The following is a 16,160-nucleotide window of genomic DNA, read 5'->3' as shown; positions in this document are numbered from 1 at the left end:
GAAGAGGTTGTCATTTGCAGAGCTAAGCTGTTTCTCGTGTTCTTTCTTTAGTTCTGCCTGCTGCAGTTTGATAATGTCCAGCTCAGTCTTTACAATGTCTGTTACTATGTGTGCAATAATTAAACCAGGCATCTTCAACATCTATAATGAAATTTCCAAATCTACATGTGTAACCTTTTGTTCAGTAATTCCATAATCAGGCTAAGAAGAAATGTGAACGGGGTCTTTAATAGAAGACATGTTTGTGTCTTATTTATTGTAGGTCCTGCAGGGAAATGGTGTGACTATGTCTCTCATCATACCGTCCCTCATTGGACTTGATAAAACCTTGGAGAATTGTGTCACCAACTACACCCACTTCTGCAAGGCCCTGCGCACAGGCCTCTACACACACTTCCAGCCAGTGATTCACCAGAAGGACATGATACTAGCTGCTGTGCTGGATCCTAGGATCAAACTGCAGGTACCAAATTAGGCCAGAAGCATAGCGGACTCCTGTAGATTGATATTTAGTTGAATATGCGTGTTGAGTAGATAAAGGAAAAAAATGTGTCTACATTTAAAGCAACCATTTTTTTTTGCAGCCGTTTTCTGATGACAACCAGGATGAACAGAATGATTTCCTAACACCTCCGTCAAAATCTGAGGCTCGCAGCATTGTTGAGTCCACATTAGAAAACATGGAAGCCTCAACTTTTCCTACTGTTGAGGCAGAGAAAGATCAGACAGGCAGTGGGCTGGAGCACGATGTGAAAGAAGAAAGCCAGACAGATGCCGTGATGGACACTTGTGCTGGCAGCTCAGACAACAACTGTCCTGAAATCAGTGAAAACGACCTCAAGAGGAAGTCCATCTTCAACTTACTTCAGCCGCCTGCAAAGACTCTAAAGATGTCAGAGTTCGACGTGTACCTGTCTGAACCGCTGTGGGAAAGCAACTCTACTCTTCAGTACTGGAAATGTGCTTCTCGATTCCCGAAGCTCCAAGGCCTCGCCAAGAAGCTGCTGGCGGTGCCCGCCACATCTGGAGGTTTTGACCGTTTCAGTCCGATGGCTGCATGCATTGTGAAAGCAAAAAGGAACCGCTTGCCACCTCACACCACAGAGAGACTGCTACTATACAAAAACTCTGTAAAAGTGAAGACTGTTAAAAAGCCCAGTCGGGCTGCTAAACACTGATGGATAACAGCTGAGTGTGGCAGAGCTTTCACAGCATTAAACAGAAACTTTGCCTCTACTTTTAAAAACTGTGCCATACGCTAAGAAGGAGGGTGAACTGCTAATACCTCGTATATTGTAGCAAATGAATCAGCTGACTCTTTGTTCCTAGAATGCATTTGCTGGACTGCATTAAAAAAAAAACAAGTCCTGTGATACAGCTGGTTTCATCAGTTTGTTAAAGTGACGCATTCTGGTCAGTGATCCTCACAGCTTCATACCTGCAGCAGCGATAGAGATGCACACTGTCTCTGCGTGCTGTACGGTGCTGCTCAGAGTTGTACTTTGTCCCTTCCACACATGATTCAAGTCAGAGCTCTCTACTGAATTGGGAAATGGCAAATTCGAAATGGAGTCAGTGAATGAATGGTATCTGACTCACTTCAAACCAAAATGAGTTCAGCTTGTATCGTTCTTTTGCAGAATTTCATGTTTTCTGACTGCAGTTTTTGTTAAGACAGTAATAAAATGTCAAATCAGAGGTTGAATGCTTATTTATTTCCACTATGGACTGATAAATGAGATATTTGCTGCCAAACGTGATGGAACCGTAGATCTTTATATTGAATTTGGCTATTCAGTCCCTCCGGCAAAAGTCATTTATATTTTATAGTCAAATGAGAAATCCACTGTACATTTCTTTCAGGCATTACAGTTTTGTTTCATTCATTCTAACGTGAAATACAACGGTGTCAGCATCTTTTCAGCTTTTTATCAGACTGGTCTTTCACCATTTTCAAATAGCTTAATCAATAATTCATGTACTTTCATAGATGCTGTTATTTTTTAATTAAAATTTTGCTTGGATAAACTATAATGTCTGATGGAAGTTGATGGGAAAAGCTTAGTTTAGTTTGGCTTTGTCAGGTAGGCTGATGTTGGCATTGAATGACAGCTACCTGATTTTACTGTGGTAAAGACCGATAATGTGTTGAAAATTAACACCAGTGTTATGAGTGCTTTGATCTCCTCTGAGAAGCATTCAAAACGTTTTTGCTTGCATTAAACATTGGAGTATGTATCAGCTGTGTTATCAAGAAAATGAGATATCTGCTAGAAACTGGAGCTGATATTAAAGACAGTTTGCGACTGAAGAAAACTGTGAGAACATTTTTCAATCCTTTCATTGATTCATCTTCAGATGAAACTGCGTCACGTCTGCTGCCAATAAGTAATTTAAATGCATTCTATTTTATTTTAGTGTTATTATTAATTTACATTTTATTGCGTCATTGTTGTGCATTTTACTTGTTTTAGTTGCATTCTAGTTTGTAAAGCAAGTTGTGCAGCATGGGCTGTTGGAAATGTGCTCGATCAATAAACTTGACCTTGACCATGTGTGGAGGGAGCCACAAAACATGCTGCTGTTTGCACATATTTAATAATGGGCTCTGCAGAGGAGCTAAAGAAGAGTCCAGCATGTTGCTCTGACTGTGTAACTCATAAAGGTACAGTAACGGCAACATTGCCTAGTGACTGATCAGGCCAGTAACATTTCTGTTTCTCATATAAACCATCTCAGTGACTTCAGCAGAGATATTTCGTTAGTCATGGTAAATACACGGATTAGCTACCGAACATGTGCTTTTCCTCAATGTCTGACTGCGAATGACTGAAAATGTGTTTACTTTAAAAAATGAAATATGTATTTGGCCACAGTCACTAAAGGTTTGCTAACTAAAAACTAACTAAAATGTAGCTTTAAAAATAGCTGAGAATAGCCTATTTTAATAACCTCACTCCACTTCCTGCCACTGTACAAAAATGAAGCCAAAATTCCCTTTTCATGGGGACTGGCATCACTTTGTGTTTTTGAAGCCAGTGTGTGCGTAGTAGTGAATAAAAGCAGATCAAAAGTACTCAAATACAACGACTTGTACACATCAAAAGAAAAATTCAGTTCACATCAATTTTATTTGTGCCAATTTTAAACCTTTATTATATTATAATATATAATATAATATTTCAAGGTAACATCCCTACAATAATGCAGAGAAAACCCAACAATCCGAAGATCCCCTATGAGCAAGCACTTGGCGACAGTGGGAAGGAAAACCTCCCTTTTAACAGGAAGAAACCTTCAGTAGAACCAGGCTCAGTGAGGGGCGGCCATCTACCTCGACCGGTTGGGGGTGATGAAACGACATAGATGAAATGCATGTCACCTCTTCACACATGCAGAGATCTCATTATTTTCTTACATTTGTGCCTATTTTAAATCTTTATTATATTATAATAATTATATTATATTATAATAATATTTCAAGGTAACATCCCTACAATAATGCAGAGAAAACCCAACAATCCGAAGATCCCCTATGAGCAAGCACTTGGCGACAGTGGGAAGGAAAAACTCCCTTTTAACAGGAAGAAACCTTCAGTAGAACCAGGCTCAGTGAGGGGCGGCCATCTACCTCGACCGGTTGGGGGCGATGAAGCGACATAGATGAAATGCATGTCACTTCCTCACACATGCAGAGATGTCCTTATTGTCTTACATTTGTGCCAATTTGAAACCTTTATTAAATTATAATGTATAATATAATATTGCAAAGTCACATCCCTAAAAACTCCCTTTTAACAGGAAGAAACCTTCAGCAGAGATGTCCTTATTGTCTTACATTTATGATGTTATAGCAAATACAGCCTCTCCTGGTTTACGGATGTAATATACCTTCAGGATGGGCGGGTATTAAATTTGTTTTCTAATATTGTCTCTTTGTGATTTATTTTGACTTTGGAAACAAAAAAATAGATATGTTTTAACCAGCTTAAAAGCTGATTATTTCTTTGTTTTTTAGATGTGTTTGGGTTTGGCTGAAGGCCGGCGATTGACTATTTTTGCACCAGGATTGTGTACTCTACGTAGAGTTGACTGGGAATTACGTACAGGTGGATGGGGATGAAACCTTTCTTCTTCTGCCTTGGGAGTAACAGTGGACTTGAGTTTGAGTGAGCTTCTAGACTCAGACTGCTTGTTTGAATTTTCTACAGTTTTAGACCAGGCCCTAGTGGAAATAGGAGGTAGAAGGCCACGCACTGCTTTTAGCTTACTGTCATATGTGGTAAGCTTGTTACCCATTTTACCCTTAAGGTCTCTAATTTCGCTCAGTTGTTCTTTCAGCTCATTGTCGTCTTTGGATGGAAAGTATTCCACATTGCTCAGGTCAAATCTCACCTTTTTCCAGTCTATTATTTCATCCCCATCCTTTCTTTGCTGCTCTGGGGAGGCTTTTTTCTCGACTTGCACAGTGTGGCCGAGCGTGTCATAAATTCCCTTCAGCTGTTGCAGCAGATCGTCATTTTCTTTTTTCTGTACTGCATTCTTTTCTTGTTGAATGCCAATGTCAGTTTCCAGTTCTTCTATTACTTGCTTAAGCCTCAATACTGCGTATTTGGACTTTGTCAGAGCTTTCTCAACCTCTTCTTTATGCTCCACAGTTTGCGTCAACTTTGACTTCACTGTGAAGAGGTTGTCATTTGCAGAGCTAAGCTGTTTCTCGTGTTCTTTCTTTAGTTCTGCCTGCTGCAGTTTGATAATGTCCAGCTCAGCCTTTACAGCATTATAGCTGGTCTTAGCATTGGCAAGGTCTACGTTTGTCTCTTGGAGTTCTTGAGCCTTTTCTTTGATTTTATTCTGAAGTGTCTTTATAGTGTCTCTAGCTGTATAGAGTTTGTTCTCAATGCAGAACTTTGTCTCAGAAAGGAGCACTTTATCAGACCTAAGATTTTCACTTCTCTTATCTCCAGTTCCAGATCGTTTTCTGCTTTGCTAAGAGCAGTTTTCAGACGGGCTATCTTATTTTCCTGGGATGAAATTTTTTCCCAGATTCCTGCGTCTCATTTTCAAATATAATTATTTGCTTAGTTTTAACCTTAAGGCATTTTTCCAGGCGGTCGATAGTAAAACGTTGCCTTGCCAGCTCCTTTATCTGACTTTCAGATTCCAGGACTTTGACTTTTAACTCTTTCCTCAACGTTATGTTGTTACATTCCTTCTCCCTAAGACGTACTTTCAGCTCATCATTTTTCTTTGTCAGTTTGTTTTTCTCGTCTATTGCGCAGTGCTTTCCCGCTTTATACTCCTCATTTTGTCTTTGACACTTTTTAAGTTCAGCCTGTAGTTTCTCTTTTTCTTCTTCCACACTTTTAACTTTCTGTTGACGGCAGTACACCTCCCCAGGTAGTGTAAGAAGCTCGTCTATCCTTCTTTCAAGGAAGTCATTACGATGAATGTACTTCTCATTGTTCTGAATCTCAGTCTGAAGCTGCTCATTTTGTTTCTGCAGTTCTTTAACTTTTTCATTTTTTTCCTCAGTCATCTTGCTTAGCTTCATCATGAGTTCTTGTTTTTCTTGCTCATTTTTTATTTTAAGGACAACCAGAGATTCCACCTCTCTTTCTTTCTTGTCCCGCATCGTTTTTTCAGTGGCACATTTATTTTCAAGGTGTTTGATTGCATTACGAAGAGCCCGAATTTTTGCCTCATATTTGTTTGTGAGATCTACATTCTGTGACTCTGCGGAACTTAGCTGGGGTTTGGTTTCCAGCAAAACATTTTCCATTTTTTCCATCTTTTCATCTTTGGATTCCTGTGTCATCTTAGCAACCAGTTCCTGTTCTTCTTTCAAAGATGCCTCAAGACTTGAAATATTACAATTCTTTTCATCGATTTCCTCAAGCTGAAGTTTTTCAGCTTGTTTGTACTTTTCCATTTCATTTTTGAGCACCTGCATTTCTTTGGACTCCTCTTTCATTTTTGCAACCAGTCCCTGCTCTTTTTTCAAAGATGCCTCAAGACTTGAAATCCTACAATTCTTTTCATGGATTTCCTCAAGCTGACGTTTTTCAGCTCGTTTGTAATGTTCTATCTCATTTCTGAGCATCTGCATATCAAAGTAGCTTAGGGAACTCATTTTGAAATTAATGTATTTAGTTTAGTTTATATGACGTGTTATTCTGTGTTTGAAAAATGATCTACTCAATGAGAGAAAGTGTTGCAAGGGAAACTGAAACCGTAGCTAGTTCAGAACTATAGCGATCTATGGGTTCAAGGTATGTACTTGGGGGATATTTATGGGATCTGACTCCGCCCCAGAACTGTCTTCAAAGGAGTTCAAGTGACGTTATCGCCGAATGTCGTGACGTTCAAAGGACAGTCTATTATGATGTCATTTTGTACCAGAATGGGTTAAATTTGATATTGTGTATTTGCAAGTTTGATCAGCTTGCATTACGATTGTTTTTTAGCAGACTTTAGCGATCCTTATACTTAGCCTGTCTTTAAGTTGTCTGTCGTTTCCCACCGTATCCCGCCCGGATCGATCCATTTATGTACAGCCCATCCGCTCCGTTCATCGGGGCTCATCGCTGCTGTTGTAGTCACTTGTCCAGAGCTAACAACAGCTGTTGAGCTGGCTATTAAGCTAACATTATGCCCGCTAGTGTTAGGTTTACGTGTCCTACAAGTCACACTTTTTCTGTGATAAACAGTTGAATTAAATTCTTACACCGTATGAGAGGTTTCCAGCGTCAAAGCATTAGCAATAGGTGACAACAACCAGTGCTGGAGGATTTATTTAATTATTATTTAGACCCGCAATACAAAGACAACTAATACTGGCGAACATCACAAAAGGTACAAGTACGTATTCTGCAGAAAAACGTTCACCATTTGCGTTTAAGAGTATATGAATTTATATGACTACTGCTTATGTTGAAAATTAAGCTCAGTTTTAATATTTCATGTCATTCTATAATGATCATAGCGTATGCAGAGATGAATATTAAAATGGACAAATATGCCTCATATTTGTCCATTTTAATATTCAGCTGAGCATGAATGGAATGTCAGAGTGGTGTTTGACAGTATATATGTATCTTATTATAATGAACATAGTGTATATATGTATGAATGTTCGATTCAAAGATAAGATTAGACATTCAAAATAAATTAATAACAAACAAAAATCTAGCAGGTGCGCACTGTGTGAGCCAGGAAACATTCGAGCAGATGAAAAATATATTAAATTAAAAATACTGAGCTTATCGTTGATCAGCTTGGATTGTGTAGATCACAAATCTTTTGGTCTGAACCTTTTTTTATTTAATTTTTATAAAATCCATCGTGATCTTTTCATCAGTGGAACTCTGTCCCAGTCTGCTCCACCACCGGGAGATTCTCCGCTGTCTACGATGTCTTCACTGTGGATGCCAGTGAATACAACACAAGAAAACTTGCAAATATCATTCAGCATTGATGGTGCCTCCACAGCTGTGCAAGTATCCATGTCACGAGCAGGAGTGCACCCTTGTACAATTACAATGTTGCTTTGAAGTGTGCTTTGATAAACCCAGATTGTCCATCTCCCTTTTAGCCTAGGTATCACGCCATCTGTGAGTTCAGGCTCAGGTAAGTTGGGACTGCTGCCAGATACTTTTTTTTAAATAACATAATTCGAATTGGGGCTTAATTTTACCATTGCAGAGTTCTCCTGTCTTTTGTTGCATGTCTCAAACTTTTATGTTGCTGACATCAAATTTGTATTTTTCAAAAAGGAATACAATGCTTCAGTTTAAAGAGATGATATGTTGTCACACTTCTAGCATTTCAGCTTAAATATATATTATCCTCTCAGGTTACTCTGGTATGAATGATTCTGAGCAGCCCCTACTGGAGCGAGGTATGAGACTAAAGGATTTAAATGTTATTTCCAAGTGTATTTAAAGCTGGGTTTCAATATATCATTTACATTGCGAGGAGGAAAAACAGAATTTAAGAGACGTTTCCTCTTGCTTACATTATTTAGTGTAATGTGGCAAATTTTTTACAGAAAGATGCAGACCTGAGCTTTTAACAAGATTATTTTGCCCTTTTTCTCTTTTAAATTAGGTTTTGATGAAGGAGTACAATGTGTCTTTGTGCCCTTCCTCTAGCAACTGTCGTTGGAACTCCATGATGCTATCATTATGGCGAATGGTCCAGTCGTCTGTCTGGAGCTAGTGACACAGCCAGCACCCCACCGCTGGTCATGTTATGAGGAACAAGTGATTGACATTCTAGGTCTTCTTGAGCCCTTTGAGGAGGCTTTACAGGTAACAGAGCAAGTTAATAAAAACCGATGTGTGCAATAATTACACCAGGCATCTTCAACATCTATAATGAAATTTCCAAATCTACATGTGTAACCTTTTGTTCAGTAATCCCATAATCAGGCTAAGAAGAAATGTGAACGGGGTCTTTAATAGAAGACATGTTTGTGTCTTATTTATTGTAGGTCCTGCAGGGAAATGGTGTGACTATGTCTCTCATCATACCGTCCCTCATTGGACTTGATAAAACCTTGGAGAATTGTGTCACCAACTACACCCACTTCTGCAAGGCCCTGCGCACAGGCCTCTACACACACTTCCAGCCAGTGATTCACCAGAAGGACATGATACTAGCTGCTGTGCTGGATCCTAGGATCAAACTGCAGGTACCAAATTAGGCCAGAAGCATAGCGGACTCCTGTAGATTGATATTTAGTTGAATATGCGTGTTGAGTAGATAAAGGAAAAAAATGTGTCTACATTTAAAGCAACCATTTTTTTTTTGCAGCCGTTTTCTGATGACAACCAGGATGAACAGAATGATTTCCTAACACCTCCGTCAAAATCTGAGGCTCGCAGCATTGTTGAGTCCACATTAGAAAACATGGAAGCCTCAACTTTTCCTACTGTTGAGGCAGAGAAAGATCAGACAGGCAGTGGGCTGGAGCACGATGTGAAAGAAGAAAGCCAGACAGATGCCGTGATGGACACTTGTGCTGGCAGCTCAGACAACAACTGTCCTGAAATCAGTGAAAACAACCTCAAGAGGAAGTCCATCTTCAACTTCCTTCAGCCGCCTGCAAAGACTCTAAAGATGTCAGAGTTCGACGTGTACCTGTCTGAACCGCTGTGGGAAAGCAACTCTACTCTTCAGTACTGGAAATGTGCTTCTCGATTCCCGAAGCTCCAAGGCCTCGCCAAGAAGCTGCTGGCGGTGCCCGCCACATCTGGAGGTTTTGACCGTTTCAGTCCGATGGCTGCGTGCATTGTGAAAGCAAAAGGAACCGCTTGCCACCTCACACCACAGAGAGACTGCTACTATACAAAAACTCTGTAAAAGTGAAGACTGTTAAAAAGCCCAGTCGGGCTGCTAAACACTGATGGATAACAGCTGAGTGTGGCAGAGCTTTCACAGCATTAAACAGAAACTTTGCCTCTACTTTTAAAAACTGTGCCATACGCTAAGAAGGAGGGTGAACTGCTAATACCTCGTATATTGTAGCAAATGAATCAGCTGACTCTTTGTTCCTAGACGCATTTGCTGGACTGCATTAAAAACAAAACAAAAAAACAAGTCCTGTGTTACAGCTGGTTTCATCAGTTTGTTAAAGTGATGCATTCTGGTCAGTGATCCTCACAGCTTCATACCTGCAGCAGCGATAGAGATGCACACTGTCTCTGCGTGCTGTACGGTGCTGCTCAGAGTTGTACTTTGTTCCTTCCACACATGATTCAAGTCAGAGCTCTCTACTGAATTGGGAAATGGCAAATTCGAAATGGAGTCAGTGAATGAATGGTATCTGACTCACTTCAAACCAAAATGAGTTCAGCTTGTATCGTTCTTTTGCAGAATTTCATGTTTTCTGACTGCAGTTTTTGTTAAGACAGTAATAAAATGTCAAATCAGAGGTTGAATGCTTATTTATTTCCACTATGGACTGATAAATGAGATATTTGCTGCCAAACGTGATGGAACCGTAGATCTTTATATTGAATTTGGCTATTCAGTCCCTCCGGCAAAAGTCATTTATATTTTATAGTCAAATGAGAAATCCACTGTACATTTCTTTCAGGCATTACAGTTTTGTTTCATTCATTCTAACGTGAAATACAACGGTGTCAGCATCTTTTCAGCTTTTTATCAGACTGGTCTTTCACCATTTTCAAATAGCTTAATCAATAATTCATGTACTTTCATAGATGCTGTTATTTTTTAATTAAAATTTTGCTTGGATAAACTATAATGTCTGATGGAAGTTGATGGGAAAAGCTTAGTTTAGTTTGGCTTTGTCAGGTAGGCTGATGTTGGCATTGAATGACAGCTACCTGATTTTACTGTGGTAAAGACCGATAATGTGTTGAAAATTAACACCAGTGTTATGAGTGCTTTGATCTCCTCTGAGAAGCATTCAAAACGTTTTTGCTTGCATTAAACATTGGAGTATGTATCAGCTGTGTTATCAAGAAAATGAGATATCTGCTAGAAACTGGAGCTGATATTAAAGACAGTTTGCGACTGAAGAAAACTGTGAGAACATTTTTCAATCCTTTCATTGATTCATCTTCAGATGAAACTGCGTCACGTCTGCTGCCAATAAGTAATTTAAATGCATTCTATTTTATTTTAGTGTTATTATTAATTTACATTTTATTGCGTCATTGTTGTGCATTTTACTTGTTTTAGTTGCATTCTAGTTTGTAAAGCAAGTTGTGCAGCATGGGCTGTTGGAAATGTGCTCGATCAATAAACTTGACCTTGACCATGTGTGGAGGGAGCCAAAAACATGCTGCTGTTTGCACATATTTAATAATGGGCTCTGCAGAGGAGCTAAAGAAGAGTCCAGCATGTTGCTCTGACTGTGTAACTCATAAAGGTACAGTAACGGCAACATTGCCTAGTGACTGATCAGGCCAGTAACATTTCTATTTCTCATATAAACCATCTCAGTGACTTCAGCAGAGATATTTCGTTAGTCATGGTAAATACACGGATTAGCTACCGAACATGTGCTTTTCCTCAATGTCTGACTGCGAATGACTGAAAATGTGTTTACTTTAAAAATGAAATATGTATTTGGCCACAGTCACTAAAGGTTTGCTAACTAAAAACTAACTAAAATGTAGCTTTAAAAATAGCTGAGAACAGCCTATTTTAATAACCTCACTCCACTTCCTGCCACTGTACAAAAATGAAGCCAAAATTCCCTTTTCATGGGGACTGGCATCACTTTGTGTTTTTGAAGCCAGTGTGTGCGTAGTAGTGAATAAAAGCAGATCAAAAGTACTCAAATACAACCACTTGTACACATCAAAAGAAAAATTCAGTTCACATCAATTTTATTTGTGCCAATTTTAAACCTTTATTATATTATAATATATAATATAATATTTCAAGGTAACATCCCTACAATAATGCAGAGAAAACCCAACAATCCGAAGATCCCCTATGAGCAAGCACTTGGCGACAGTGGGAAGGAAAACCTCCCTTTTAACAGGAAGAAACCTTCAGTAGAACCAGGCTCAGTGAGGGGCGGCCATCTACCTCGACCGGTTGGGGGTGATGAAACGACATAGATGAAATGCATGTCACCTCTTCACACATGCAGAGATCTCATTATTTTCTTACATTTGTGCCTATTTTAAATCTTTATTATATTATAATAATTATATTATATTATAATAATATTTCAAGGTAACATCCCTACAATAATGCAGAGAAAACCCAACAATCCGAAGATCCCCTATGAGCAAGCACTTGGCGACAGTGGGAAGGAAAAACTCCCTTTTAACAGGAAGAAACCTTCAGTAGAACCAGGCTCAGTGAGGGGCGGCCATCTACCTCGACCGGTTGGGGGCGATGAAGCGACATAGATGAAATGCATGTCACTTCCTCACACATGCAGAGATGTCCTTATTGTCTTACATTTGTGCCAATTTGAAACCTTTATTAAATTATAATGTATAATATAATATTGCAAAGTCACATCCCTAAAAACTCCCTTTTAACAGGAAGAAACCTTCAGCAGAGATGTCCTTATTGTCTTACATTTATGATGTTATAGCAAATACAGCCTCTCCTGGTTTACGGATGTAATATACCTTCAGGATGGGCGGGTATTAAATTTGTTTTGTAATATTGTCTCTTTGTGATTTATTTTGACTTTGGAAACAAAAAAATAGATATGTTTTAACCAGCTTAAAAGCTGATTATTTCTTTGTTTTTTAGATGTGTTTGGGTTTGGCTGAAGGCCGGCGATTGACTATTTTTGCACCAGGATTGTGTACTCTACGTAGAGTTGACTGGGAATTACGTACAGGTGGATGGGGATGAAACCCTTTCTTCTTCTGCCTTGGGAGTAACAGTGGACTTGAGTTTGAGTGAGCTTCTAGACTCAGACTGCTTGTTTGAATTTTCTACAGTTTTAGACCAGGCCCTAGTGGAAATAGGAGGTAGAAGGCCACGCACTGCTTTTAGCTTACTGTCATATGTGGTAAGCTTGTTACCCATTTTACCCTTAAGGTCTCTAATTTCGCTCAGTTGTTCTTTCAGCTCATTGTCGTCTTTGGATGGAAAGTATTCCACATTGCTCAGGTCAAATCTCACCTTTTTCCAGTCTATTTTTCATCCCCATCCTTTCTTTGCTGCTCTGGGGAGGCTTTTTCTCGACTTGCACAGTGTGGCCGAGCGTGTCATAAATTCCCTTCAGCTGTTGCAGCAGATCGTCATTTTCTTTTTTCTGTACTGCATTCTTTTCTTGTTGAATGCCAATGTCAGTTTCCAGTTCTTCTATTACTTGCTTAAGCCTCAATACTGCGTATTTGGACTTTGTCAGAGCTTTCTCAACCTCTTCTTTATGCTCCACAGTTTGCGTCAACTTTGACTTCACTGTGAAGAGGTTGTCATTTGCAGAGCTAAGCTGTTTCTCGTGTTCTTTCTTTAGTTCTGCCTGCTGCAGTTTGATAATGTCCAGCTCAGCCTTTACAGCATTATAGCTGGTCTTAGCATTGGCAAGGTCTACGTTTGTCTCTTGGAGTTCTTGAGCCTTTTCTTTGATTTTATTCTGAAGTGTCTTTATAGTGTCTCTAGCTGTATAGAGTTTGTTCTCAATGCAGAACTTTGTCTCAGAAAGGAGCACTTTATCAGACCTAAGATTTTCACTTCTCTTTATCTCCAGTTCCAGATCGTTTTCTGCTTTGCTAAGAGCAGTTTTCAGACGGGCTATCTTATTTTCCTGGGATGAAATTTTCTTCCCAGATTCCTGCATCTCATTTTCAAATATAATTATTTGCTTAGTTTTAACCTTAAGGCATTTTTCCAGGCGGTCGATAGTAAAACGTTGCCTTGCCAGCTCCTTTATCTGACTTTCAGATTCCAGGACTTTGACTTTTAACTCTTTCCTCAACGTTATGTTGTTACATTCCTTCTCCCTAAGACGTACTTTCAGCTCATCATTTTTCTTTGTCAGTTGTTTTTTTCTCGTCTATTGCGCAGTGCTTTCCCGCTTTATACTCCTCATTTTGTCTTTGACACTTTTTAAGTTCAGCCTGTAGTTTCTCTTTTTCTTCTTCCACACTTTTAACTTTCTGTTGACGGCAGTACACCTCCCCAGGTAGTGTAAGAAGCTCGTCTATCCTTCTTTCAAGGAAGTCATTACGATGAATGTACTTCTCATTGTTCTGAATCTCAGTCTGAAGCTGCTCATTTTGTTTCTGCAGTTCTTTAACTTTTTCATTTTTTTCCTCAGTCATCTTGCTTAGCTTCATCATGAGTTCTTGTTTTTCTTGCTCATTTTTTATTTAAGGACAACCAGAGATTCCACCTCTCTTTCTTTCTTGTCCCGCATCGTTTTTTCAGTGGCACATTTATTTTCAAGGTGTTTGATTGCATTACGAAGAGCCCGAATTTTTGCCTCATATTTGTTTGTGAGATCTACATTCTGTGACTCTGCGGAACTTAGCTGGGATTTGGTTTCCAGCAAAACATTTTCCATTTTTTCCATCTTTTCATCTTTGGATTCCTGTGTCATCTTAGCAACCAGTTCCTGTTCTTCTTTCAAAGATGCCTCAAGACTTGAAATCTTAGAATTCTTTTCATCAATTTCCTCAAGCTGAAGTTTTTCAGCTTGTTTGTAATTTTCTATATCATTTCTGAGCACCTGGATTTCTTTGGACTCCTCTTTCATCTTTGCAACCAGTTCCTGTTCTTTTTTCAAAGATGCCTCAAGATTTGAAATATTACAATTCTTTTCATCGATTTCCTCAAGCTGAAGTTTTTCAGCTTGTTTGTACTTTTCCATTTCATTTTTGAGCACCTGCATTTCTTTGGACTCCTCTTTCATTTTTGCAACCAGTCCCTGCTCTTTTTTCAAAGATGCCTCAAGACTTGAAATCCTACAATTCTTTTCATGGATTTCCTCAAGCTGACGTTTTTCAGCTCGTTTGTAATGTTCTATCTCATTTCTGAGCATCTGCATATCAAAGTAGCTTAGGGAACTCATTTTGAAATTAATGTATTTAGTTTAGTTTATATGACGTGTTATTCTGTGTTTGAAAAATGATCTACTCAATGAGAGAAAGTGTTGCAAGGGAAACTGAAACCGTAGCTAGTTCAGAACTATAGCGATCTATGGGTTCAAGGTATGTACTTGGGGGATATTTATGGGATCTGACTCGCCCCCAGAACTGTCTTCAAAGGAGTTCAAGTGACGTTATCGCCGAATGTCGTGACGTTCAAAGGACAGTCTATTATGATGTCATTTTGTACCAGAATGGGTTAAATTTGATATTGTGTATTTGCAAGTTTGATCAGCTTGCATTACGATTGTTTTTTAGCAGACTTTAGCGATCCTTATACTTAGCCTGTCTTTAAGTTGTCTGTCGTTTCCCACCGTATCCCGCCCGGATCGATCCATTTATGTACAGCCCATCCGCTCCGTTCATCGGGGCTCATCGCTGCTGTTGTAGTCACTTGTCCAGAGCTAACAACAGCTGTTGAGCTGGCTATTAAGCTAACATTATCCCGCTAGTGTTAGGTTTACGTGTCCTACAAGTCACACTTTTTCTGTGATAAACAGTTGAATTAAATTCTTACACCGTATGAGAGGTTTCCAGCGTCAAAGCATTAGCAATAGGTGACAACAACCAGTGCTGGAGGATTTATTTAATTATTTATTTAGACCCGCAATACAAAGACAACTAATACTGGCGAACATCACAAAAGGTACAAGTACGTATTCTGCAGAAAAACGTTCACCATTTGCGTTTAAGAGTATATGAATTTATATGACTACTGCTTATGTTGAAAATTAAGCTCAGTTTTAATATTTCATGTCATTCTATAATGATCATAGCGTATGCAGAGATGAATATTAAAATGGACAAATATGCCTCATATTTGTCCATTTTAATATTCAGCTGAGCATGAATGGAATGTCAGAGTGGTGTTTGACAGTATATATGTATCTTATTATAATGAACATAGTGTATATATGTATGAATGTTCGATTCAAAGATAAGATTAGACATTCAAAATAAATTAATAACAAACAAAAATCAGCAGGTGCGCACTGTGTGAGCCAGGAAACATTCAAGCAGATGAAAAATATATTAAATTAAAAATACTGAGCTTATCGTTGATCAGCTTGGATTGTGTAGATCACAAATCTTTTGGTCTGAATCTTTTTTTATTTAATTTTTATAAAATCCATCGTGACTCTTTTTCATCAGTGGAACTCTGTCCCAGTCTGCTCCACCACCGGGAGATTCTCCGCTGTCACGATGTCTTCACTGTGGATGCCAGTGAATACAACACAAGAAAACTTGCAAATATCATTCAGCATTGATGGTGCCTCCACAGCTGTGCAAGTTATCCATGTCACGAGCAGGAGTGCACCCTTGTACAATTACAATTGCTTTGCTTTTGAAGTGTGCTTTGATAAACCCAGATTGTCCATCTCCCTTTTAGCCTAGGTATCACCATCTGTGAGTTCAGGCTCAGGTAAGTTGGGACTGCTGCCAGATACTTTTTTTAAATAACATAATTCGAATTGGGGCTTAATTTTACCATTGCAGAGCTTCTCCTGTCTTTTGTTGCATGTCTCAAACTTTTATGTTGCTGACATCAAATTTGTA

General features: G+C 39.0%; 2 protein-coding genes and 2 pseudogenes across 2 annotated transcripts; 2 read left to right on the top strand and 2 right to left on the bottom strand.

Annotated features, from left to right (window-relative positions):
• Nucleotides 1-237: 237 nt before the first annotated feature.
• LOC146495146 (uncharacterized) lies at nt 238-1,515 on the top strand. The gene is made up of 2 exons (XM_085147011.1): nt 238-463; nt 585-1,515. Exons 1-2 carry the CDS (start codon nt 287-289, stop codon nt 1,176-1,178), a joined length of 771 nt encoding a protein of 256 aa, XP_085003137.1. The 5' UTR covers nt 238-286; the 3' UTR covers nt 1,179-1,515.
• A 1,597-nt stretch (nt 1,516-3,112) lies between these two features.
• On the bottom strand, nt 3,113-6,316 carry LOC146495145 (uncharacterized; annotated as a pseudogene).
• Nucleotides 6,317-8,263: 1,947 nt separating this feature from the next.
• LOC146495144 (uncharacterized) lies at nt 8,264-9,547 on the top strand. The gene is made up of 3 exons (XM_085146670.1): nt 8,264-8,312; nt 8,495-8,695; nt 8,818-9,547. The coding sequence occupies exons 2-3, from the start codon at nt 8,519-8,521 to the stop codon at nt 9,364-9,366; spliced, it is 726 nt and encodes a 241-aa protein (XP_085002796.1). The 5' UTR covers nt 8,264-8,312; nt 8,495-8,518; the 3' UTR covers nt 9,367-9,547.
• Nucleotides 9,548-11,349: 1,802 nt separating this feature from the next.
• LOC146495143 (uncharacterized) lies at nt 11,350-14,693 on the bottom strand (annotated as a pseudogene).
• Between the last annotated feature and the right edge of the window lie 1,467 nt (nt 14,694-16,160).

This window comes from Neolamprologus multifasciatus, chromosome 20 (genome assembly GCF_963576455.1).
Source record: "Neolamprologus multifasciatus chromosome 20, fNeoMul1.2, whole genome shotgun sequence".
Lineage (NCBI taxonomy): Eukaryota > Metazoa > Chordata > Actinopteri > Cichliformes > Cichlidae > Neolamprologus > Neolamprologus multifasciatus.
The sequence above is the reverse complement of the archived record's forward strand: the minus strand, read 5'-3'. Positions and strand labels throughout refer to the sequence as shown.

Bases quoted from the DNA above. Each gene is read 5' to 3' on its own strand.
- LOC146495146 (XM_085147011.1), top strand. From the start codon at position 287: ATGTCTCTCATCATACCGTCCCTCATTGGACTTGATAAAACCTTGGAG. The intron at 464-584 runs GTACCAAATTAG...TTTTTTTTGCAG, and splicing joins ATCCTAGGATCAAACTGCAG to CCGTTTTCTGATGACAACCA.
- LOC146495144 (XM_085146670.1), top strand. From the start codon at position 8,519: ATGTCTCTCATCATACCGTCCCTCATTGGACTTGATAAAACCTTGGAG. The intron at 8,696-8,817 runs GTACCAAATTAG...TTTTTTTTGCAG, and splicing joins ATCCTAGGATCAAACTGCAG to CCGTTTTCTGATGACAACCA.